We start from the raw sequence: 25,763 nt of genomic DNA, 5'->3' as shown, positions 1-25,763 counted from the left end.
CCTTTGAAAAAACCTTGCAGGACCAGAAGGATAATGTCTCCACAGTCCTGCCATTCCCTGGCCTCTCAAAATTTCCTTCCCAATAGCTAATGAGATTGGAACTTACCATAGCATTCATTATGGGGATACAAATCATGTGGATCTTGAGGGCACACTGTATTGTCCAGAATTTTAGGTTTTGACATTTCCACGCCAGCAAGGAGAGTCATGAAGTCCACTATTGTGTCAATGTTTTGATCTTGTGAAGTGCTGTCTTTTAGTACACATAACACATTTAATCGACTAAAGGACTTCAGTTCAGAAATATTTGCCCGGAGAAAAAGAATGATGACATTTAGGTCATTAACAGGGCAACCGAGCATTTTTTTACTGAGCAGATCAAAAGCTGGAAGCATCTCATAAACGGAGAGAAAACGTTTGTCCCAGCAACAGAATTTAACCAGATTATAGATTATTATGGGTACTAGGAGAACATATACAGCACCATTGGAGATACTGATGACCTGGAACACAGATAATGACACCAGTTTGCAATGAATTAAAGCAGGTATAGTTGGGTCAGTTTTCAGAAGTCCTGACCTAATGTCACAGTTAAACTCATCCTGATACAGAATGTTGATGTGGAAGAAGACTAAGTACAGGCAGGTTACAGTGATGAAAATGAGGAAGAGGATATTTTTCAAGAAATACATTCCTACAAGATAGTAAGATCGCTGCTTACAGGCTAGGTATCTTTCCAAGAGAGGGAATTCAAAGTATCTCTCACTTCGAGCCCTTAAAATAAAAAAAAAGAAAATTAGTAAATTTGTTTTCATTCATTTAAAGGCTGCTTAAACTACAATTTATAATACATTTTTTCCTCCTTCAGAGTTTGTATTGGAAAGGCCATTGCAGAGTAGCCAAACTACTCAGTTTCAGCAGTGAGATCTTAGGCCAGTTCTGGATTTCTGATACCCTTATGCTGATACTGGGACTTCCTCTGTTTGTAGAATCAGGGCTTGCATATACCAAAATGCTTTGAAATATAATTTCAGAACCGTGATGGGCCAAATATTTTGTCTTCAGGACAGGGGTAACTAGATAACTTTGACACTGAATCCAAATTCCCCAATTTTTCAGTTAAGTTTTTTTTCAGTTAAGTTTTTCTTTTGTTTGTTTTATTGGGGGGGGGGGAGGAGGGAGAGATAGCAGCTTCTTTCTACTCATTGGTATTCCAGGTCAATCTGAACTGCCCCAATGCACCACTAGACCACCAGGAAAGCATACTCTTTGTGACTGCGTGCGTATGGTAGCGCTATAGAAATAGTAGTCCTGGAGATTCTGCTGCTGGATCTGGGAGGGGGTTAAGTCATGCCTTTTCAGGATGGGGGAGACACTGGCAATAGAGAAGTAGAAGGATTACTACTGAGAGGGAGGGGGATAGACTCGAATATAAACTGAGACCCCCCCCCCCCCCAATTTTTTGACCACTTTTAGGCCCAAATATCTCAGTTTACATTCAAGTATATACGGTAAGGAAGAAGAATATTTGCCTTAAATTTCATTTGGCTTTCGATAGGCAACCAATGCAAAAATCTTGAAACAAAAGAGATATGATCCATTTAAATTTTAGTGGCTGTATTTTGTATTGATTGCAACTAATATATTTACTTCTTAGGCCCATATAAAACCAATTAAAAACAAACAAACACAGAAGTGATGGCTGTCACCAAGTAATCCTTATTCCGTCAAAGTCCTTAGAAAACGTGCTCTAGGGCAGTGGTTCCCATCCCTGTCCTGGAGGACCACCAGGCCAATTGGGTTTTCAGGATTGCCCTAATGAATATGCATGGATCAGATTTGCATATCTATCACTTCCATTATATACAAATCTCTCTTAAGCATATTCATTAGGGCTAGCCTGAAAACCCGATTGGCCTGATGGTCCTCCAGGACAGGGTTGGGAACCACTGCTCTAGGGCTCAACATGGCTTTGTTCTAACTAATGGCGGTATCAGGAACATACTCATGCACTCTAAAAATGAAAATGAACAATATAAATAAACAGACAATCTTGTCTTTATTTGTCCTGTTTATTGTGTTATAGTGTAGTTTAAAACCTCTAGTCTAATTAGGCCTGATTCAGCTGACATTAATCAACATTGTGCTAACCACATCTGGCATTACACCTGGAAATTCTATTGTGGACAATGTCTGAGCTCTGGCATTGAATTTCTGGGTTTAGGGAGTCAGCTAACAGCTGATTAAGTGAAATATTTGGGACTTAACTGGCTATGATGAGCCACTACATTTTATGCAGTTCTATTGATGTGTTTAAGTGCTAAATATGCCATTTAAATAGTTATGTGCTGGCTCCTGAATCGTGGCTCGTCGTGGCTAGTGTGCTCGTTATGGGACGATATTGAGATGGATGTCAGAAGCATGATAGTGCAGTATTTTTGTAGCGCCAGTTTTTCGTATGATTCTGGGTAATTCTAGTTAGACAAACATCTGTGTTAGTTAAGGACCGCGCCCAAATAGAAGCGTACGGAAAAACAGGTGAATAAAACATTTAAATATAATGTAGCTAAGGCCAGAAGAAAAAACACACTAAAGATTAATATAAGGAAAAGAATGGTGTTTTCTTGTGTACTTTGCTGTTGAGCTAAATCATGGTGGAAATCATGATTACATGATTACATGGAGCCCAGTTTAGGTTCTTTTGTATGTACTATGACTGTCCTGTCTTAGGTCAGCATCTTGTGCCAGTGAATAGTTTCTGTTCTTTGTTCAGCTTCCCGCCTTTAGCCTCGTGGTTCTAATTGTTAACAGATGTGCTCAGGCCAGTTAGGAAAAGCATATTAAATTCCATATTCCAAACTGAGATATAAAATGTATGAAGTATGAATGGCCAAGATATGAATGAAATTATGAATGTTTGGGGCCCATGAATGTAATATGTGGTAATATATAAATGGTTTTATAAGCAGAAACACTAAGAAAAAATCTTGAGCACAACATCTGGAAGTGATTAGAGTCAGTCTCAAGAATAGGGAGAAGGGGGGCATTGGAAGCCCACGCTTCAGGGAGAGGAGAGGGGGATTTAACCCCCCCTTTTTCTCCTGAGTAAGATTTCTGTGTAAGGCTGTGCAATTTGAATCTGTCAGCTTAGGAGTTTTTTTCCTTTAAGACTCAGAACTTGTCAGCATGGAAGGACTGAGAATTTACCATTGTTAATAATTGTGAATTCTTTTGAATGTTAATGTTAATTCAGAAATCATCTGAAACTTTGACTAACTTTTAAACATGGAGGAATGTTTCTTTGTCTAAACTTTAAGACCACCCAGAGAAATGTTATTGGTCGTCAAACTTGATGATGTCACTAAACCAAAAGTTATATAATAGACTGTAATGAGATAGAAAAACGAGACCATTGTGAGAAGGCCAGTCTTTGGCCACGATGATGATCTCCCATGAGCGCAACGTAAGCAATTATGCTGTTCTTTTGATCTAATAATGGGAAAATAGAACCAATAATTCAATAAATCCTGGTTATAATTTTAAAACCTTGCGCTGGTGTCATTTTGCATGTAGAATTATTTTCAAACCTGAAGCTTTCACAAATGGCGTCAATGCCCCATGCTCACTCCGCCCCCAAAATAACCAATTTCAGATTGAGCATTAACCAGACATTTTCAGCAGCACTATCCCGTTAAGTGCCACTGAAAATGCCCGGATAGCACTGCACAGGTGATTTAAACTAGAGGGCAAATGAAACAGCGTTTTAAAGTTTCTGCTGAAACCAAAACTGCAGCCGAAAGTCATTGCTTGGTTTTGGCCAAAACTGAAAGCTCAAGTTTGGTTGTGTGAATGAGAACCAGTGGGGTCCACTGGGGATTGTCAGAATTTTACAGTCTGCATCCCTCTGCTAAATCCAAAGTATCCAAGCCAGAACATAATTTAAATAATGAAAGACTGTATCTTGCCTCCAAGCAAAATAGCCTCCACACATAAGGGCAGCAGCTAATGAAAATGGAACCTAAAAACCATGGTACTTTTACAGTGACTGACTTTACACCACACTTGGAGTGTGACAGGTGATATTATGACTCCACTGCAAGGCTAATTCCTAAGGAGCTTATCATCCCAAATTTACAGGCTTAAATTACTAATAAAAATTTGTACCAAAAGCACTTATTCGGAGTTTCGGACCATCCTATTTACCATATAAACTATCAAGATCATAACTGCATTACTTGAAATAGTAGTACCAAAAAAACAAAACCCTTCCTATCCTTCCCCCTTCCTACTGCCTTACAATCCCTGGAGGTCTGTAGTATCAGTGCAGGAGTGATGCCCTAGTCATAGCAGCCATTTTGTGAGCAGAGTTAGAGTGAGCAAGAGTAATTGGGAATTGTTCCTATCCCAGCTACACCCTTAAACCTCCAGAAAGTTTAAGACAGGCCCATGGAGTCCTAAAGGTGGCGTGAGGAGGGGCAACTCCTGTTCAGAGGGTGAGGGAGGGAGACAAATGGACCAAACTACAAATTTTGGGCTTCCATTGAAAATACTTGGCCAAAAAGAAAAAGGATTTTGGGTCAGTTTTGGTGCCATTACTGAAACTGAAATTCAGTCAGTGTCTAATTGTCAGGCCAATCTTCACTAACTTAGTAACATAGTAGATGACGGCAGATAAAGACCCGAATGGTCCATCCAGTCTGCCCAACCTGATTCAATTTAAAAAATTTTTTTTTTTTTTTTTTTTTTTTTCTTCTTAGCTATTTCTGGGCGAGAATCCAAAGCTTTACCCGGTACTGTGCTTGGGTTCCAACTGCCGAAATCTCTGTTAAGACTTACTCCAGCCCATCTACACCCTCCCAGCCATTGAAGCCCTCCCCTGCCCATCCTCCTCCAAACGGCCATACACAGACACAGACCGTACAAGTCTGCCCAGTAACTGGCCTAGTTCAATCTTTAATATTATTTTCTGATTCTAAATCTTCTGTGTTCATCCCACGCTTCTTTGAACTCAGTCACAGTTTTACTCTCCACCACCTCTCCCGGGAGCGCATTCCAGGCATCCACCACCCTCTCCGTAAAGTAGAATTTCCTAACATTGCCCCTGAATCTACCACCCCTCAACCTCAAATTATGTCCTCTGGTTTTACCATTTTCCTTTCTCTGGAAAAGATTTTGTTCTACGTTAATACCCTTTAAGTATTTGAACGTCTGAATCATATCTCCCCTGTCTCTCCTTTCCTCTAGGGTATACATATTCAGGGCTTCCAGTCTCTCCTCATATGTCTTCTGGTGCAAGCCTCCTATCATTTTCGTCGCCCTCCTCTGGACCGCCTCAAGTCTTCTTACGTCTTTCGCCAGATACGGTCTCCAAAACTGAACACAATACTCCAAGTGGGGCCTCACCAATGACCTGTACAGGGGCATCAACACCTTCTTTCTTCTACTGACTACGCCTCTCTTTATACAGCCCAGAATCCTTCTGGCAGCAGCCACTGCCTTGTCACACTGTTTTTTCGCCTTTAGATCTTCGGACACTATCACCCCGAGGTCCCTCTCCCCGTCCGTGCATATCAGCTTCTCTCCTCCCAGCATATACGGTTCCTTCCTATTATTAATCCCCAAATGCATTACTCTGCATTTCTTTGCATTGAATTTTAGTTGCCAGGCATTAGACCATTCCTCTATCTTTTGCAGATCCTTTTTCATATTTTCCACTCCCTCTTCGGTGTCTACTCTGTTACAAATCTTGGTATCATCTGCAAAAAGGCACACTTTTCCTTCTAACCCTTCAGCAATGTCACTTACATACATATTGAACAGGATTGGCCCCAGCACCGAACCCTGAGGGACTCCACTAGTCACCTTTCCTTCCTTCGAGCGACTTCCATTAACCACCACCCTCTGGCGTCTGTCCGACAGCCAGTTTCTGACCCAGTTCACCACTTTGGGTCCTAACTTTAGCCCTTCAAGTTTGGGACTGTCAGTCAGAACTAGGACAGACAATGAGAACTCGGAGTCTAGAGCAATCAGGATTCTTCCCTATAGTATTCTTATGTTCTGTACTCTCTCAGGCCACATATCTCCCCATACAAACTGTGATTGTAGTGGAAACTATACATTTTAAATGTAACTAATTAATTCACACAAATAAAAGTAAAACCTACGATAATAAGGTCAGTTGATAATAGGATTACCATATAGCTCCAGAAAAAGGAGGACGGATTGAGACATCCAGGCTTTACTCCCATTGCTTTCAATGAGAGTAAAACCTGGACGTCTTAATTCGTCCTTTTTCTGGAGCCATATGGTGGAAGTAAAACCCGGATACCTTAATCCGTCCTCCTTTTTCTAGAGCCATAAGGTAACCCTAGTTGAGAAGCACATACAAGTTATATGAAATAAAACCTGCCAGTTCAGCTGCTCAGTATCTTTTAAAGGGGAATGCTGCTGATGTCAAACCCCACAGGTTCCTAGATCACACAACTCAGGTAAAATCATCAAGGTGGCAGTGACAGTACAGAATAGGACTACGACTGTTATGCAGCTGTTGTTATCTCACTTGTTCGCTGCTTTGAATGTTATTTTGGAAAATCAGGTTAGAAATTGAGACATCATATAAGACACTAATGTGGTCCTTATTACACAGTTCAAAACTAAGCCCCTTTTAAAACCAGAAAACCACTAATAAGACTGTAATTACTTACTTCTCAAGCTCAGCCCAAAACACTTGAGAATCGGGGCATGTCTGCTGTACCTTCATAATATGTTGGACTAGCCTGATGGAACGATTGTAGGACTTGTCCAGTTCGTCAATAATGAAGAATAGATCTGAGTTTAGAGATGATGCTGCAGTATATCTCCAAAGCAGTGTAGGAAAGTACATAGTCACAGCAATGACCAGCAAGGAGTAGGGAAAAATCTATAGAAACAAACATAGCACAGTGGGTTTATTTAGTTATAGCCTCCCCCCCCCCCTTTAACAAGGTGGGATTATTAGTGATCTACAGTATGATCCCGCTATACTACATTGATACTAAGTTACATTGGCAATGAGCTTACAGTAGTCTTCTAGACATGTAATCTATGAGGGTCATTTCATAAACAATGCACACTATTTTTTTTTTAATTTACATGTTTTTTGGTTGTTTTTTTATGTATAACAATTTTTATTGAAAGAATCAAATAATCAGTACAATGGGATAATACAAAAATACATTCAATACAATAAGAATTACAATAATATTTCATACAAATTTAAATCATTCTTTCAAATTTAATTTCCATATGAATTAATTCAATCTTATCTACACCCCCCCTTAATTCCATCCCCTACCCACTATTTTCCCCTAAATGAAATCCTTCACCCTGGATGAAAATTGACAAAAATAAATAATTAAAATAAATAACTGGAATGTAATTAGTAAACCTAATTTTCATAATAAATCATTGATAACCAAACTTTGTATTTTTGGTGAAAGATTCTGAATTTAAGGATTCCAAACCTCTATAAAAACACGAACTTTTTAGGCGAACCTCAAACCTCCCAACTCTCAAAAAAAAAAAAGCGATGTAATTGATTCCTCCAATGCCAAAAACTTGGAGATTCTTTCTGCAACCAAAATTGCATAATACATTTATGCCCAATCATACAGGCTTTCTGAAATAAAAGACATTTTAGTTGACCAAAAACCCCAAAAGCTGATGCTTTACCAACAATTTTTCCCCTAGGTCAACCCACTATCAAATTACCCCATAAAGAACCCAAAAATAATAGGATGGCAGACCAAAATGAGTTGATCAAAGGACACAACCAAAAAGCATGAGATAATGTGCCAGGATCTTTATTAAATTTAATACAAAAAAAAAAAAAAATTACATGTTTTATTTTTTTTCAAGTATTTCTTTACAGTCCTTCAATATAGTCTCCATGCTTTGCAATGACAGAGTCCCAATGTCCAGGAAGCTTCATTATTCCATCCAAGAATAGTTCAGTTCAGTTCAGTTGCCGAATGGCTTGGGTACCGGCGGAAGAAAGCTCTTCCAGAGATGCAAAACGATGTCCACACATAGGTTGTTTCAACTTTGGAAAAAGGTCGAAGTTTGGTGGACTCGTGTCTGGACTGTAGGGAGCATGAGGTAACACCTCCCAGCCATATTTGTGTAGTTTTTCAATGACATTCCCTATGTGCGGGCGAGCGTTGTCGTGAAGAATGAGTGGCCCAGCCAAGAGCAACTGAGGTCGGGTTTTGTGCATTTTTCTATGCATTTTTTGCAAAAAATCACAATAATACACTGCTGTGACACTTCTTCCACAAGGAACTTTGTCTGTGATGATGATGCCTTCATGATCATAAGCAAAAATCATCATTTGTTTGACTTTTGATTGAGCTCATCAAAATTTTTTTGGTCGTGGGGAAGATGAAACTTTCCACTCGTCATTGAAAAAATGCATGAATACGGCTGTGAGGTGTTACTTCATGCTCCTTATAGTCCAGACATGAGTCCACCAGACTGACCTTTTTCCAAAGTTGAAACAAGCTATGCGTGGACATCGTTTTGCATCTCTGGAAGAGCTTTCTTCCTCCGGTACCCGAGCCATTCGGCAACTGAACAAAACAGTGTCTTGGATGGATTAATGAAGCTTCCCGGATGTTGGGACTCGGTCATTGCAAAGCAGGGAGACTATATTGAAGGATTGTAAAGAAATACTTGGAAAAAAAGTAAAACATTAAAAAAAAAAAAATAATTGTGTGCATTATTTATGAAATGACCCTCATACTTTAGACTTATAAGTATGCTTTGGCTTACGAGGGGATACTGAAAAGCTCTCAGCCCAACCAACCAACTTTCTAAATTCCGATCATTATTTTGCCTCTGTAGCTAAAAAGAGTGTTATCTTACTTCATTAAGTGCCAGTTTGCAGAAATGAAATTCTATGTTTTGACATTGATTCAGATCATCGATTGAACAATATCCATGCCATTCTCGGCTGGGCTGAGAACTTTTCAGTGCCCCCTTCTACTCTGTATTGACTAAAATTGGTCTATGTATGATTCCCAAGCTACACTCTAACATATTTTTATTTCCAGCCAACCCCCCCCCCTCCCGGATTGTATATATGGCGCTAAAAAAATATGTGCTGAATTTTGGGTGTGATCCTGAGATGTGCGTGCAACTGAATTGGTTGACGAGGGGTGTGACACCATATTTGAACTCTTAACTGTAAATTATCTTCCCATTTAGGACTAGATTCAGTAAATGGTGCCGAAAAAAATTGGCATGGAGCATTATTCTATACATGATGCTCAGAGTTGCACATCACGTATAGAATAGTGCTTCAAGTCAATTCCCGTGTCAAATTGTGGTGGCGAGGGTTTATGCCAACTAAAACCTGGAGTAAATCATGGTGCATACGGTAGGAGTGGATTCTACAAATTCCGTGACGCCTCATTCCTCTTGTGAGAATGTCCGTAATCTGCCCATGCCTCTCCCAGGGCCATGCCCCCTTTTGGAGTTGTATCCAGGAGTTGTGTGTGTATAGTGTTAAAGAATAGTGCGCTGCGAGATTTGCATGCAACTCCCAATTGAAGCCAATTGACATCAATAATTGATTATTATTATGCATGATAGAAACTACCCTGTTTTCCCCAAAAATAAGAACTATCCCGAAAATAAGCCCTAGCATGATTTTTAAAGATGCCCTACCCCAAAAATAAGCCCTAGATAAGATCGACCCCCAAAGTCCCCCCCACACCCAAATGACCCTGACTCCATCCCTGACACTAGTGCTGCCTGATTTGCTGAAAAAATCAGACTCGTCGATTCAGTAACCCCCATCCCTGCTGCTTTAGGAGGCCTCGGAGCGGAGGAATGTCAGTCTCACGGTGGGAGGGTCAGTAGGGTTCTGCTGCACAAGGGGATGGGAGAGGGGGAAGGATAGAGGAAGAATTGGGGTAGAGGAGAGGAAGGGAGAGATGATTTTTGTACATGAAAAAAATAAGACATCCCCCAAAATAAGCCCTAGTGTGTTTTTTTGGACCCAAAATTAATATAAGATACTTTCTTAATTTGGGGGAAACATGGTAGTTCACTCTTTTTGTGTTCATACACTTTTGGGCTGATTCTAATATGGGTGTCTAAAGTTAGGTACCTAACTTAATTGGCAAAATATCCTTAACAGCCTCAATAATTGGTTTAAAAAAAATTTATCAGGTGACATGTACCTGTCTGATTCTATAAAAGATAGGCACCTATCGCAATGCACTTAGCAGTGCCTAACGCCTGAGTGGGCATTTCTATGGGCAGAGCGTTAGTTAGACACCGCTATGTGCGATTCAACAGAAACATAGATGCCCGACATGTAGGCCTTTAAAACCCTCGCCTACATTTCAGGCGACTTAAGTTTTTACATAGGTGCCTCTAGTCTCGATTCTGTAAATGGCACCTAAGTGTGATTGACATGCGGCTGGAGCCTTTTTATTAATATATAGGTGCCGTTTATAGAATCAGCCCCTTTATTTATCAAAAATATTTTATTTCATTGTGATCGGTATCATTCTTCTACCATGAGTGCAGTTGTCACCTTGTGAATCCATAAGGACTTGTTTGTAGGAGTACCGCTGTTATCAAATTCATAGTGCATCAGAGAGTCCCAGCAATATTTGTCCACATAGCTTGCCTGTCTTATGCTGAAATTATTAGGAGGGAAGCAACTGATCTGTGATCCTGCAAAAGCAAAAATAAAGCTCTTTAGTAAACTTAGATGGACTTCACACACATTAAAAATATATAAAGGGGAGAGTGTGGTGCAGTGGTTAAAGCTACTGCTTCAGCACCCTGAGGTTGTGGGTTCAAACCCACGCTGCTCCTTGTGACCCTGGGTAAGTCACTTAATCCCTCCATTGCCCAAGGTGCATTAGATAGATTGTGAGCCCACCGGGACAGACAGGGAAAAATGCTTGAGTACCTGAATAAACTCATGTAAACCATTCTGAGCTCTCCTGGGAGAACAGTATAGAAAATTGAATGAATAAATAAATAAAATATTAAAGGGCCTGATATTTGCTTGTTGCAACGAGACCCGGAAACCTGCAATAAGCACGATGCCAGCTGCGTAAACCCTGAGAGAACATCGGACCCAATATTTAACCGCAGCAGTTAATGTAGTTCTTCCCCATTTTCCCTAACGTTTCGGTTTTTGTCTTTGTTTTATTATGTGTCACATTATTACCTGCTGACCAATTGATTATAATATATTTTTTGTTTTCTCCTTTTAAACTCCGTAAACTGCCTTGAAGCCTGATCAGGCAGTATATCAAATTATTTATGAACTTAAAACTTGAAAATGAAACCAGATATTCAGTACCAGTACCTGGATTCCAACCGGTGCTGAATAGCTGGTTTGATTGCTGACCCAGAAATAGTATCTGGTTAGCGGCTTTTTTCAAACTAGATAACCTCTGGCTCTGCCCATGTTCTGACCCCAGTCTACGCCAGTACTATCCAGATCAGGGCTGACATTAGGGGTGGACAAACAGAGCAATTGCCCTGGGCCCCCATACTACTTGGGGTGCCAAACCTGCCTTAAATTCAAAGCGGGTCAGCCTGAATGCAAGCTTTAGGCCTCCCTAGCATCTGCCCTAGGCCCCATCATGTCTAGCACTAGCCCTGATCCAGTTAGTGCTAAATTGGTCAGAGCATAAGCATAAAAAAAGAGAGTGTCACAGATACCACGGCACTTCGAAAACTTTTCTTTCTTGACTCACTTAATGGGGGAGGGGGTGTTTATCCCCTTACCTTGCTCCCCTGAGCGGCAACTCTTTCAGCTGCATAAGCTCAAGGCCCGAGTTGATTGGCCTCTTAAACAGCTAATGGAGTCATCACCCTGGGGGAGAGAAGGGAATAAATGTCTGGTGGTGACAGTGGGGTGGTAGGGAAGGAGAGAGATGCTAAACATAGGGGGAGGGGGAAGGGAATGGATTGCTGACCCAGATACTGGATGCCATAGACTAGATTAAGGATGAGCAAGTTAAGGAAGAAGAGAAATGCAGAAGACCACAGGTACAGGGAAGGAAGGGAAAAGAGAAATGCTGGAGTTCTTGGATTGAACTCAGTTCCTCAGAGGATTTTTAGTGTTCTGAGGCCCTCACTCTGGAATGTTATACTATTATTGCTTTGTCAGTGGAACATTTTAAGACAGTTAAAATCGTTTTTATTCTGTGAAGCCTAAAGCAGTTGATTCTCATGAACTCGGTTGATAGGTCTCTAGGTCTGGAATCTCAGGATCTGGGCTATGGGCCTGTAATGACTAACACTGGATGTGTGTATGTAGTTGTATATGGAAATGAAAGTGCTTATATATTGCCATTCGTGGACCAGACATGAACTACACTCAGTCAGGACAATGAAAGAGGCAGAAGAGAGAGAGAGAGAGAGAATACCAATTAGCGCCCCGTGATGTCCAGGTCCAGCTTTTTTTAAAAGATAACCCTGAGAGGGGGTGGCTGTTGTCTATTTCAGTGTTTCTCAATTCGGTCCTGGAATACCCCCTTGCCAGTCGGGTTTTCAGGATATCCACACGCTCAGTAGAACACAAATATTTTATTTCAGAGTTAGGGCATAAATGTGACTCACTTGTGCTGCTGTTTGCAGAGTACAGCTGTTAAAGAGAAGCAACCTAACCTCTCTTGTCAGAACTGCAAATTCATACATGCAGTGGGACAAACCTAGGGCTTGCTTAATCTGACCTTGAGGACCTGAAGTGATAAATATGAGGTATTTTGTTTATTTTTTTTTAAGTGTGCAAATATGTAAACTGCAGCAAAAAAATAAACACAAAACCTTATCTGAACACTAGATGGCAGCAATAACCCAGAAAACTTAATATCAAGGCACAGAAACCTGTGACATCTGGTACCTCTTTACCTACTGCCCTATTATTTTCTATGGATTTTTGTAGAGAAGGCAGGGGGAACTTGCAGTTTTCTCCCTTTTTTTGGCCTTCCTCATCAATTGGGAAATTGTGGCTGAGATCCATTCCCATGAACCTCCATTTGCAGCTACTCAGTTATTTATCATTATTATTTGATATCCTTTTTCAGCTCTCTTTTGCCCACTCATTGCACAGCAAAAAAGTGATTTTTTTTCACAATGAGCCAAACTCAGAGATATATATTTTGTAGCCACACTATCTGTACTCTAACGAACAATAGGTCCTTATACTCACATTTGATCTATAGTTTATTGTTCATTAGAGTACAGATAATGTGGCTACCTTTGGCTCATTGTGAAATAATCACTTTTTTTGCATGATTTATACATTCTTTCTACGTTGGGTTTAGTGTTTTTGAAAGTACTCATTGCACAGGCCATCCTCAGCCAGGGGCAAGACTGCATTAACCATCCATGTGGCTTAGGCAAAATTTTAAGATGCTTCCCCACTCCCAACTTGCCCCCTTCTTCACTTGTCCAGCAGTGCCCATTCTTGGTCCAGCAGCACAGCCAACCTTGCTTCATGGGAATAAAAAAGTGGCATAATGTAATGTTGCTGCATTGTCAGTCTGCACATTTCTTGGGTCTGCCAGTCCTATCCCTCTGGGTCCAGGAAGGGGATGGTGATTCTGTGCCTTTATGCCATTTTTTATCCTTGGGAAGCAGCTGCACCAGGGTAGGGGAAGAGAGAAAAAGAAGATGCTAGATCAGAGTAGGCCCTGTGTTGAGGGCCACTTTTACTTATGGGGCCCTGAGTTATGCTGGATCTGGAGCACCTGCTCCCTTTGGCCAGGGAACATGCATCAGGGCTTCTCCTCTAACTGCAATCATTGACCCTATATATATCAATTAAATGTTGTTGAATGATGACTTGCCTCCCTCCCTAAAAGATCACATGTGCATTGTCACAGCCACCTCCAGGCAAATAGATCTCTGTGGGGCTTGTGACAAGAATCAAGCGTTGCACTCCTTATCCAAGTTCAGGGTTTCACTGGAGACCTGAGAGTCATCTTTTAAACCACTCTCTCAGACAACCACAGAGGGACTTTCAACAGAAAAACAAACCTTTATTGTAACCAGGATTCAAACAAAAAGGTTTCACTTTTCAGCATTAAAGCACTGCACAAAAAAGAAAACAGGTTGGCGTGTCAGGATGCGCCCCAAGTAATACTTATTAGTACATCACTGATAATGTAAAAGAATATACAAAAAAAAAAAATGCTCTCCGGTGTATGCTGGCACAGAACAGCTATAGTGTCCCACAGTGCTGTGCACACCACTTGTAGGGGCACTGTTTCTTCAGCATAAGAAACAACTCTCAAAAGTTCTGCTTCAGCTGGTCAAGTTCTGTCTTTCACAGTCCCCTTTTCCCGTTTGGTTATTTGTTTTTCAAAGTAAACTTTCAAAATCTTCTGGGTTCTTTCTCTAATGGCTTCACAGTCAAGCAACAGCATTCACCAGTGCTGTGTACTGGCTCCCCAGCACATGCCTGTGCTGGGATGAGAGTTGTGAGTTTATGCGATGAAACACTTTAATCACTAGGCCCATATTTTCACCACAAGGCAACACAAACTCCCCAACTTCCTTGGAGCTATGCCAGTGTATCGCCAACTGTGTGTCGTGACACACTGGCGAGGAGGAGAGTCGTCTATACCGGCTGCCTGCCTACAGGACGTGCCTCTCGTGGCGAGAGGCACATCCTGTAGGAAGTCAGCCAGCGCAGATGTCTCTCCTGGCCAGCGTCTCTCCTTTTCTCCCCCGCACCTCCCAGATCCCTCCACCAGCGGGGCCGCGGCCAGACGGGCCTCTGCGCATGCACAGACGTCAATACGTCAGGCATCAACATCCAGGTGCCTTCCGGCCTGCTGGAAAGTTTGTGAGACACTGAGCTACGCCAAAAAGGAAAAAATAAAAACTTTCAAAGAGCTTCTCATAGTCTTTTCAGCAAACAAAGAAAAAAATAAAAATGTTTCAAGCAAACAGCAAAAGAAATTGACTCTATTCTCTCCTTTGTTTTAATCCACAAGTTCACTTTTAGGACCAGCAGGGACCCCTGAAGAAGACAATAGTGTTGAAACACGGACCGTGTAGGGTCCATATGTTTCTAGAGGTTCCGGCACTAGATGTATTTATGTGGATTATTTGTTTCAATAAAGCCATCAGCTTGGACATTGACTCTCCACAATTTTCTGTTTTCTCAAGCAAACAGCAGCAATATCCAAAAGTGTACGCTGTCACAAAAAGTAGCTCTTAGCTTTTCACTTGCCTCAATTTCCATAGTTAACATCCATATTTTGTGGCTCCTGGTTCAACAAGTCAGAGCTAATTTCTACTTCCATGTGTTGGCTCAATTGGCTCTCTGAGTTCTGGAACTCTTCCCCAGTGATCTCAAACTCCATGGGCTCCATATTAGCCGTGGCTCTCAGCCCTTAGAGGTCCTTGCCCTGTTCCTGGTGTCTCCTCTCTGCCTCTAGGCAGTTTGCCTTAGCATTTAAGAGCTGGATGCCATGCCCCAAACTTCCAAGTAGGGAAAGTTTTATGAGCTCTCCTTCCACCCTCTGGTGGTTGGTGGAATAACTCTTAGAGGGTCATGTGCACCTGTCTGGCAGAAAGCCTGCTCTCCTACTCCCTCCAGTGGGTTTAGGTGAAATGACCTCAATTTGGGAAAAGTGATTTTATCCCAGGACAAGCAGGCAGCATATTCTTTACGCATGGGTGACGTCACCGACGGAGCCCCCGGTACGGACCTTTTTAACTAGAAAGTTCTAGTTGGCCGCACCGCGCGTGCGTGAGTGCCTTCCCGCCCGACGGAGGAGTGCGTGGTCCCCAGTTTCTTAGTTTCCGCGGAGCGAAGAAGACGCGTGTTTTTTCAACGGCCGTTGAAACTACCTTTTTTGCCTTCCCGCTCGCGAATTTTCTTGTTGTTTTACTTTTCTTACCTTCGGGTTTCCTTTTATTTTCTTTAAAAAAAAAAAATTAAATTAATTTTTACTTTCTTTTTTCAAACTAGCCCCGGTGGGGCCTGTTGCCACTATACCGGCCTCCGGGTTTGATTTTGCGGAGGCCATATTCCCATTCATGCCCCCGCAGCCAGGTTTTAAGAAGTGCCAGCGGTGTGCACGCCCGATCTCCCTCACTGACCCACACAATTGGTGCTTGCAGTGTTTGGGTCCTGAGCATCGGGCGGACTCCTGCACCCGCTGTGCCACTCTTAAAAAGCGAACACTTAAGAATCGCCAGATTCAGCAGAACATCCTATTCGGCACCGGGTCTGCGATGGAATCCTCTGCGTCGACGGCGGTACCGCCAAAATCGACACCCACCACTTCGACGACGCCCGATCCGACATCGGCGCCGCTGGCGCCAGGTAAGCCGGCTAAGAAGCCTTCCTCTTCCCTCGAGCGCCCGCCAGCCACAGTGGCAGCACCGACCATACCGGCTTCACGCCGGCCCCGGAAACGCTCCGCCCCGATCTCGGTGAGTGCCTCATCATCGGCCTCCTCATCGCCGGGGCGTCGAGCGGCACCTATGGAACCGAAACAAAAGAAAGTGGTTCCGGTGCCACCCCTGGATGACCGCATCGCGGCCATCCTCCAAACACAATTACAGGAACAGCTGCAGCATCAGCTCCAGCACCTGTTACCCACTATCCTGGCACCGCTCCTTTCGGTACCAGACCGGCCCGAGCCCCGCGCCGAACAACCGGTATCCACCCCATCGGTGCCACTTAATACGTCCATGCCGATTCTCTCGGCTGAACAACTCCGTGCCCATCCTGTAGTTCACTCACATACCACTACAGATCCGCCTCGGGACCGGGCGGGGCACCGTTCTTCCCGAGACCGGGACCGACACCGATCTTCCTCTCCCGGTACCGTTTCGGTGCGCTCGGGCAAGTCTCTATCTAAGACCCACCATACCGAGCCTTCCACCCTGGTTTCTCGGCACGCGCACCCGGAGGTCCGGGATCCGGACTTATGGGAAGAATCCCCCCCCGGTACCGAGGAGGATGTCTCCTCATCGGACGAGGAACCCTCAGCGCCCAATACCACTTCCAAACCTGAGCAATCCTCGTTCTCCAAGTTCCTCAGGGAGATGTCAGCGGCTTTGTCTCTCCCTCTTGAGTCAGACTCCAAAAAATCCCAAGCCTTTCTGGAGGCCCTGGATTTTGAACAACCACCTAAGGAGTTCCTCAAGTTACCCGTGCATGACATACTACGGGAAACCTTTTATAAAAACTGGGAGAACCCTCTTACGGTCCCCGGGGCCCCCCGCAAGTTAGATAACCTTTACCGAGTTATCCCGATCCCGGGGTTTGATAAACCTCAATTGCCCCATGAGTCTCTCCTTGTTGAGTCCAGTGTTTATGCCTCCACCCCTCCTGGCAGGGAGGGCAAAACTATGGACAAGTTTGGCAAGAGGCTCTACCAGAATGCCATGCTGGCCAACAGGGCGAACAATTACACGTTCCACTTTTCATTTTACATGAAACACCTGGTCCAACAGCTGTCCGCCCTTCAAAAATATCTTCCAGAGAGGAAGATTCCATTTTTCCAGCAATAAATTTCCAGTCTTCTTCAACTGAGGAAATTTATGGTCCGCTCTATCTACGATTCCTTTGAGCTGACCTCTCGTGCCTCTGCCATTGCTGTCGCCATGCGCCGCCTGGCTTGGCTGAGAGTATCGGATTTGGACATCAACCACCAAGACCGTCTAGCCAACGCTCCCTGTCTTGGGGATGAACTTTTTGGGGAGTCCCTGGATTCCACCACCCAGAAACTCTCGGCCCATGAGACCAGATGGGACACCCTGGTTAAACCCAAGAAAAAGGCTCCACCTGCTCGACCTTACAGACCACAGTCCTCATATCAACGCAGGTTCTCAGCCAGACCGCTCAATCCGCCTTCGCAACAACCTAGGCGGCCCCGCCAGCAACAACACCACACCCAGGCTCATTCTCAGTCCAACCATCCTGCCAAGCCTCTTCCACCTTCCAAACCCTCTCAGCCCTTTTGACTCTTCTCTCCAGGGCATAGCCAGTCTCCCGCCTTCATTGCCTCTTCCTCAACCAATCGGAGGCCGTCTCCACATCTTCCTCAGCCGTTGGGAGGTCATCACATCGGACCAGTGGGTCCTCAACATCATCCGCCACGGCTACTCTCTCAACTTCCAGACTCTTCCACCAGACAATCCTCCCGTAGAGTCTGCTTCTCACTCCTCCCAAACCCCCCTCCTCCTGAGGGAGGTCCAATCCCTCCTTCTTCTCAATGCCATCGAAGAGGTGCCTCCGGACCAAAGGGGTCAGGGATTCTACTCCCGCTACTTCCTGGTTCCCAAGAAGACAGGAGACCTCCTTCCCATTCTCGATCTCAGGGACCTCAACAAGTGTCTCGTCAAGGAGAAGTTCAGAATGCTCTCCCTTGCCACGCTTTACCCTCTTCTCTCTCAGCACGACTGGCTATGTTCCCTGGACCTCAAAGAGGCCTACACTCACATCCCAATCAATCCGACGTCACGTCGCTACCTACGATTTCAGGTACAGCACCGTCACTATCAGTACAAAGTGCTACCTTTTGGCCTCGCTTCATCGCCCAGGGTGTTCACCAAGTGCCTTATTGTGGTGGCGACCTTCCTCAGGTCTCACAACCTCCAGGTGTTCCCCTACTTGGACGATTGGTTGGTGAAAGCACCTACGTCTCCACTTGTGCTACAAGCCACTCATCACACCATCTCTCTCCTCCATCTCCTGGGGTTCGAGATCAACTACCCCAAGTCGCATCTACTTCCCACACAGCGACTTCAGTTCATTGGAGCAGTTCTCGACACCACACTAATGAGGGCGTTTCTCCCCTCCGACCGTCAACGGACCCTGCTCCACCTCTGCCGTCAGGTGCTCCTTCATCACTCCATTCCTGCCCGAGAGATGATGGTCCTCCTGGGCCACATGGCCTCGACGGTCCATGTGCTTCCTCTGGCGCGACTCCACCTCAGGACACCTCAATGGACTCTTGCCAACCAATGATCACAGACCACGGATCTTCTTTCTCATCCCATCTCTGTGACACCGTCTCTTCAGCAATCTCTTCAATGGTGGTTGAACTCCTCAAATCTTTCCAGGGGTCTACTTTTTCATCTACCCCCCCACTCCATGATCATAACCACGGATGCCTCCCCCTATGCGTGGGGAGCTCACCTGGGAGATCTACGCACCCAGGGACTCTGGACCCCGCAGGAGCGTCAACATCACATCAATTTCCTAGAACTCAGAGCCATGTTCTATGCTCTCAAGGCCTTCCAGCACCTTCTCTGCCCTCAGGTTCTTCTCCTGTGCACAGACAATCAAGTCGCCATGTACTACATAAACAAGCAAGGCAGCACCGGATCTCGCCTCCTTTGTCAGGAGGCTCTCAGCATCTGGACTTGGGCCATGGCCCGCAATCTCTTCCTCAAGGCTGTCTATATCCAGGGCGAACAGAACTCCCTGGCCGACAATCTCAGCCGCATCCTTCAACCTCACGAGTGGACTCTGGACCCTTCCACACTCCACTCCATCTTTGCTCGCTGGGGCACTCCGCAAGTGGACCTCTTTGCAGCACCTCACAACCATCAGCTGCCCCAGTTCTGTTCCAGACTCTTCTCTCCTCATCGTCTGACCCCCGATGCATTCCTGCTCGACTGGAGGGATCGGTTCCTCTATGCCTTTCCTCCACTTCCTCTGATGTTGCGGACGTTATCCAAACTCCGCAGGGATAGGGCCACCATGATTCTCATCGCTACTCGGTGGCCTCGCCAACACTGGTTCTCCCTCCTGCTTCAGCTCAGCTCCAGGGAGCCCATTCCTCTTCCGGTGTTTCCTACTCTACTTACGCAACAACGTCAGTCTCTACTGCATCCCAATCTGTCTTCGCTCCACCTGACAGCTTGGTTTCTCTCGGGCTGACCTCTCCAGAGAATCTGTCTCAGCCTGTCCGTCTCATTTTGGACGCCTCCAGGAAACCGGCCACCCTCCAATGTTACCATCAGAAGTGGACCCGGTTCTCCTCTTGGTGTCTACGGCGTCATCACGATCCCACCTCTTTAACGGTGGAAACTGTACTGGACTATTTGCTCTCTCTATCCAATGCTGGCCTCAAATCTACCTCAATCAGAGTCCACCTCAGTGCCATCACTGCGTTTCATGAGCCTATCCTTGGAAAACCTCTCACGGCTCATCCACTGGTTTCCCGGTTCATGAGAGGCCTCTTCAATGTCAAACCGCCTCTGAAGCCTCCTCCTGTCGTCTGGGACCTGAATGTGGTTTTATCAGCCCTCATGAAACCCCCCTTTGAGCCTCTTGCCACAACTTCGCTCAAACTTCTCACATGGAAGGTGCTTTTCCTCATTGCCATCACCTCTGCCAGGAAGGTTAGTGAGATGCATGCACTGGTCGCCGATCCACCGTTCACTGTTTTTCACCATGACAAGGTGGTTCTGCGTACCCACCCTAAGTTCCTTCCCAAAGTGGTCTCGGCTTTTCACCTCAACCAGTCCATTGTGTTGCCTGTCTTTTTCCCGAAACCTCATTCACATCCTGGGGAACAGGCGTTGCACGCTCTGGATTGCAAGCGTGCCCTTGCCTACTATCTTGATCGTACAAGGGCTCACCGCTTGTCCCCTCAGCTCTTCCTGACCTTCGATCCTAACCGTCTAGGTCGCCCTGTCTCTAAACGGACGCTGTCCAACTGGCTTGCGGCCTGCATCGCGTTCTGTTATGCTCGGGCCGGTCTGTCACTGGAAGGTGCTGTCACGGCCCACAGGGTTAGAGCTATGGCTGCTTCTGTTGCTTTCCTCCGTTCCACACCCATAGAGGAAATCTGCAAGGCTGCCACCTGGTCCTCAGTTCACACGTTCACTACTCACTACTGCCTGGATGCATTCTCCAGACGGGAAGGGCACTTCGGCCAATCTGTACTCCAGAATTTATTTTCCTAATGGCCAACCATCCCTCCTCCCTCTCTGTTAGCTTGGAGGTCACCCATGCGTAAAGAATATGCTGCCTGCTTGTCCTGGGATAAAGCATAGTTACTTACCGTAACAGGTGTTATCCAGGGACAGCAGGCAGATATTCTTACGTCCCACCCTCCTCCCCGGGTTGGCTTCTTAGCTGGCTTATACTAACTGGGGACCACGCTCTCCTCCGTCGGGCGGGAAGGCACTCGCGCACGCGCGGTGCGGCCAACTAGAACTTTCTAGTTAAAAAGGTCCGTACCGGGGGCTCCGTCGGTGACGTCACCCATGCGTAAAGAATATCTGCCTGCTGTCCCTGGATAACACCTGTTACGGTAAGTAACTGTGCTTTCTCTGCAAGGACTGATTTACTGGCTTAAGGTTCCTGATAGCAGGCACCAGCAGTCTATCACAGCATTGGTTCTGCAAATTAGGTCATCACTAAACCAGTCAAACTGTTTTTACAATGATTGTTAGACAATCGGAGAGTTTTGGGCATCCGGCCCTATGAGTACCACTTCCACAGCATTACCAACCCACCCCCCCACCCCAGCTTCAAGATCAAAAGATCTAGGAGTTAGATGCACTAAAAATGGTCGTTGACCATGCAGGTTGCTGTGTACCAATTTTATGGCTGATTTCCAAATAGCGATCAATGTTCAAACGGCTTCCCATGCAATTTTTGAAGAGGGCATCCGTAATCCCATCCAATCACTCGTGTGCAGAGTCGGTTTAGGAAGCCCCAAAGCAGCCTCCTGCCACTCAGCTGTTCGAAGCTTTTTTCTTTCTTTTTTTTTTTTTTTTTACAGCAAAATAATTGAAGTTAAGTCTCCTCTGTAATTTAACTGAATTACCAAAACACAGAAAATTTCAGTAGTCTCTATTTTAATCTGTTTGGTAGCTTAGTGCTGTCTTGTGTTTATCCCAGTCAATATTCAGTCTGCCATACTCAGCATTTTTCAACACTGTGGACCACTGACTGATTTGGATTAGAGGCCAACCGAAAATGATGCTTTTGGTTCCAGCCGAAATTCACCACTCGATTTTGGCCAGAACAGGAACGGAAGCAAAAACCAGTGCCTCGCAGGCCCTGTTGGCATTAAACCTCCGAGAATAATGTCTGCAGTGGTCAACAAAACACTGAGCACCACCCACTGAGTATCGACCCCTTACATTTTTAAGCCTTCTAGAGACAGGGAAATAACTATTATACCTGAACGTTTTAGCACTAATAGTACTAATATATTTATTTATGTATCTTTATTTGTATTTATCTCAAACCTTTTCAGTAGTACCGTGTTTTCCCAAAAATAAGAAAGTGTCTTATATTAATTTTAGGTCCAAAAAATGCATTAGGGCTTATTTTCGGGGAATGTCATTTTTTTTCATCTACAGCAATCATCTCTCCTTTTCTCTCCTCCACCCCAATTCTTCCTCTTTCCTTTCTCCCCTCTCCCCCATGTGTAGCATCTTTCCTCCCCTCTCACTCATCCTCTTGTGCAGAATCTTTCTATCCCTCCCTCCCATCCCCCTGTGCAGCAGTACCCCATTGACCCTCCCACTGTGAGACTGACATACATCTGTTCCGAGGCCTCTAAAATCAGCAGCAGCGCTCTGAACAGGCTGCTTCGCGGTCTTCCCTGCTGAGGCCGGGCCTTCCTCTGTAGCATCTTTCTATCCCTCACTCCCATCCCACTGTGCAGCAGAACCCCACTGACACTCCCACTGTGATGCGGCAGAGGGAAAGCCCCAGCATAGAAGACCACGATGCAGCCTGTTCAGAGCACTGCCGCCGCCGCCACTTTAGGAGGCCTCGGAGTGGTGTCAGATCTCACCGGGGTGGGGGTCGCTGAATTGACAAGTCCAATTTTTGGGGTGAATTGGGCAGCACTAGTATCAGGGATGGAGTCGGGGAGTGTCAGGGACATTCAGGGAAGGGTGCTTCGGAGGTCGATCTTAACTAGAGCTTATTTTTGTGGTAGGGCTTATATTAGGAGCATCTTTAAAAATCATGCTAGGGCTTATTTTTGGGGAAACGGTAGTTCAAGGCATTAAAGCGGTATACGAGGGCTGTTCAAAAAGTATCAGACCTTAATTTTTCTTGCATAAATAAATAAAGCTAGGGAGGCATGGTGATGCAGGATCATTGAATCACCAAGGGGTACTACCAAGAGGTTCTGATTCACCTTCATAATGCTGTGGGCAGCGGGCAATTGGCAGCTCCATCTCGATAACACACCTGCCCATTCTTCCCATTTGATACGGAGTTTCCTGGCTAAACACAACACACCTGTGATTCTTCAGGCTCCCGACATTCCCAACATGGCTCCGTGTGGCTTCTGGCTTTTCCCCAAGCTGAAAATGCCCCCGAAAGGGACCAGATTTCAGTCAAGAGAAGACATCATGCAGAATGCGATGGACCAGTTGCGAACAGTTTCAAAAGAGGCGTTCCAGCGCTGCTTCCGACAATGCCAGAACCGTTGGAAGAAGTGTGTGGCAGTCCAAAGGGATTACGTTGAAGGAGATTAGTATAAGATTGTTGTATCTGAATACAAGTATTTTTTATGAATAAAAATCTGATACTTTTTGAACAGCCCTGGTATCAAACCATAATAAACTTGAAACTTGATATTGTAACTGGCTTGAGCTTGGTTTGAAAAGGCTAAAATTTAAATCCTTTTAGCATATGCCTTTGGCTTACACTGAACTTATGTTCTTATTATGGAATGTAAAATGCTTTGCATTAAAATGCATTAAAAGCATTATTGACAAACTTATACCTGAGCAGAAACTGACTTTTTATACAGTCCATAAAGTTAGGTCATAATGGGGTTCTGTAAGATGCTTTCAGGCAAAGATTCACAGTTCAAGAATGTATAGTGCCCCCTCTCCCCCCCCTCCCCCCCACAAACACACACGCACACTTACAAAGCCAGAATTATTGCTTACCAGTTGAGATCTCCTGAGCCAAGGCTAGAGAGACAAGGAGTAAAGGTAACCCCACGGACACAAATTTAAGGATTCGGTCTGCTGGGAGCTCCAGGCGAAGTCGTTTGCTGTGTATGGCCTTGCGATCTGGCAACAGGGCATCTGAGAGCATGTATTCGGCAGCTGTGTTTGCAAGAGACATGGCTTCGGAATGCAAGAAGGGAAAGCAAGCGGAAAGAAAAAAAATAAATCTCGACTAACATGAAAGGTTGCAGCAGGCAGTCTTCGTACCACTTCTGTGAAACTGAGAGAGAGCAGGGCTGAACGATAGTCCTCCAATGCAACGGAAGAATGAACAAGGCCAGTGTAGGCACTGAAAATATAAAAAAAAAAAAAAAAAAAACCACTAACCTAAAATTAAACCTGCACCGACTTTTTTTTATGTATATGTGAGGCAGTGACACAGAAACATTTGTATAAATAGATATCCAGGGTAAATAATTCTCAGCCAGTGGGGCAGGTAGTGTATAATTTTTAATCCCAGAGCTCTGCTGACATAGGTTTTCTTTCTACCGCTAACATCAAAATTATAGACAGGTTTTTGGTGGTTTTACTGTCCCCTGTTATAAAGTTAGTTATTTATAGTAGTGTAAATGTCGGTGTAGAACCCACGGCGTGTCTACCATTAAAATGCACAAAAGTAAGGGAGGATATAGATCTGGTCGACAGTGTATCCGCAATACAAAAAAATCCACAGAGCTAACAAAAATACAATGAGTTGGGTGTAATGAAACAATTTGGATTTCTCTTTAACAGCAAAATAATTGATGCTAAATTTTTGGTTCTCTGATAATGATTGGGCCACCCCGTGGATTAAACTGGATTGGAGGGAGCTGTTCCTGCCGAAGCAAGGTCAGTTAACAAACGGGGATGGCGGAATCTCAAAATGTTAACTTGTTCGAAAATATTGTCTTAAAAACATTCATCGGAGTCGGAGAGCTCTTCCTAGGAAATCGAGTTTGCATCAGAAAGCAGAGCTGCCATAGCATGAGGCTAGATAGATACTACAAGTTACAGCCAGGTGTCCCCCACAGAAGGTTCCCCCCGAAAGTTCCTCAACTTGAAGCCCCTCTCCGGACTCAAAGGCTTCCCAAATCTAGTGTCCCCAAAAAAGAAGTACGCCCCCCCCTCCACTGGGCGTACCCCCAAGTTATATTACCCATCCACAAGCTCCCTCCCCCTCCAAAAGGCCCCTCCTGGACCTACTTTTCAATATCCCTGTCCCTAGTGCGATTGGGCAGGAGTGATCCCCAGTTGCCCCCTGCTCTGGCTGGTGCCAGGTTCAAAACAATGCCAGTGGTAGTCTTGCAGGACTATTGCAAGGCATCATATGTCTGTATATGAGGCTAAAGGTGAACTGGTTGATATATACTCTATTTGCTGCTTGCAAGATTTTATTAAAATTAATAATGAGTGGATATGATGCAAAATTGTGCAAAGCAGCTTATTAACTACTAGTCTTTAAGCCCGTTACATTAACGGGTGCTAGAATAGATGTGTCTGTCTGTCTGTCTGTGTTTCTTTATCTCTCTCTCTCCTGGCCGCTGTCTGTATCCTTCTATCTCACCCCCCCCCTGAGCAAAGCTGTCTGCCCCCAGGACACACCTCCCCCCCATAGCAGGCCCCTTTCCCTCTCCCTAACTGTCTCTCCATGGCCCTCTTCTGTCTCCCCCCCCCCCCCGAGCAAAGCTGTCTGTCCCCAGCACACCTCCCCCCAAAGCAGCCCCCTTTCCCTCTCCCTATCTCTCCATGGCCCCTTCTGTCTCCCCCCCAGCACACCCCTCCCCCCAAAGCAGCCC

The 25,763-nt window shown here is 44.9% G+C and overlaps 1 protein-coding gene across 1 annotated transcript; it reads right to left on the bottom strand.

Moving 5' to 3' along the window:
• PANX3 (pannexin 3) lies at window positions 1–24,106 on the bottom strand. Its single transcript, XM_033917398.1, has 4 exons — window positions 23,926–24,106; window positions 10,583–10,725; window positions 6,705–6,919; window positions 1–774 (listed from the first exon to the last, which is right to left on the bottom strand). The coding sequence occupies exons 1-4, from the start codon at window positions 24,104–24,106 to the stop codon at window positions 87–89; spliced, it is 1,227 nt and encodes a 408-aa protein (XP_033773289.1). The 3' UTR covers window positions 1–86.
• Between the last annotated feature and the right edge of the window lie 1,657 nt (window positions 24,107–25,763).

The sequence above is a fragment of the Geotrypetes seraphini genome, chromosome 13 (genome assembly GCF_902459505.1).
Source record: "Geotrypetes seraphini chromosome 13, aGeoSer1.1, whole genome shotgun sequence".
NCBI classification, from domain to species: domain Eukaryota; kingdom Metazoa; phylum Chordata; class Amphibia; order Gymnophiona; family Dermophiidae; genus Geotrypetes; species Geotrypetes seraphini.
The sequence above is the reverse complement of the archived record's forward strand: the minus strand, read 5'-3'. Positions and strand labels throughout refer to the sequence as shown.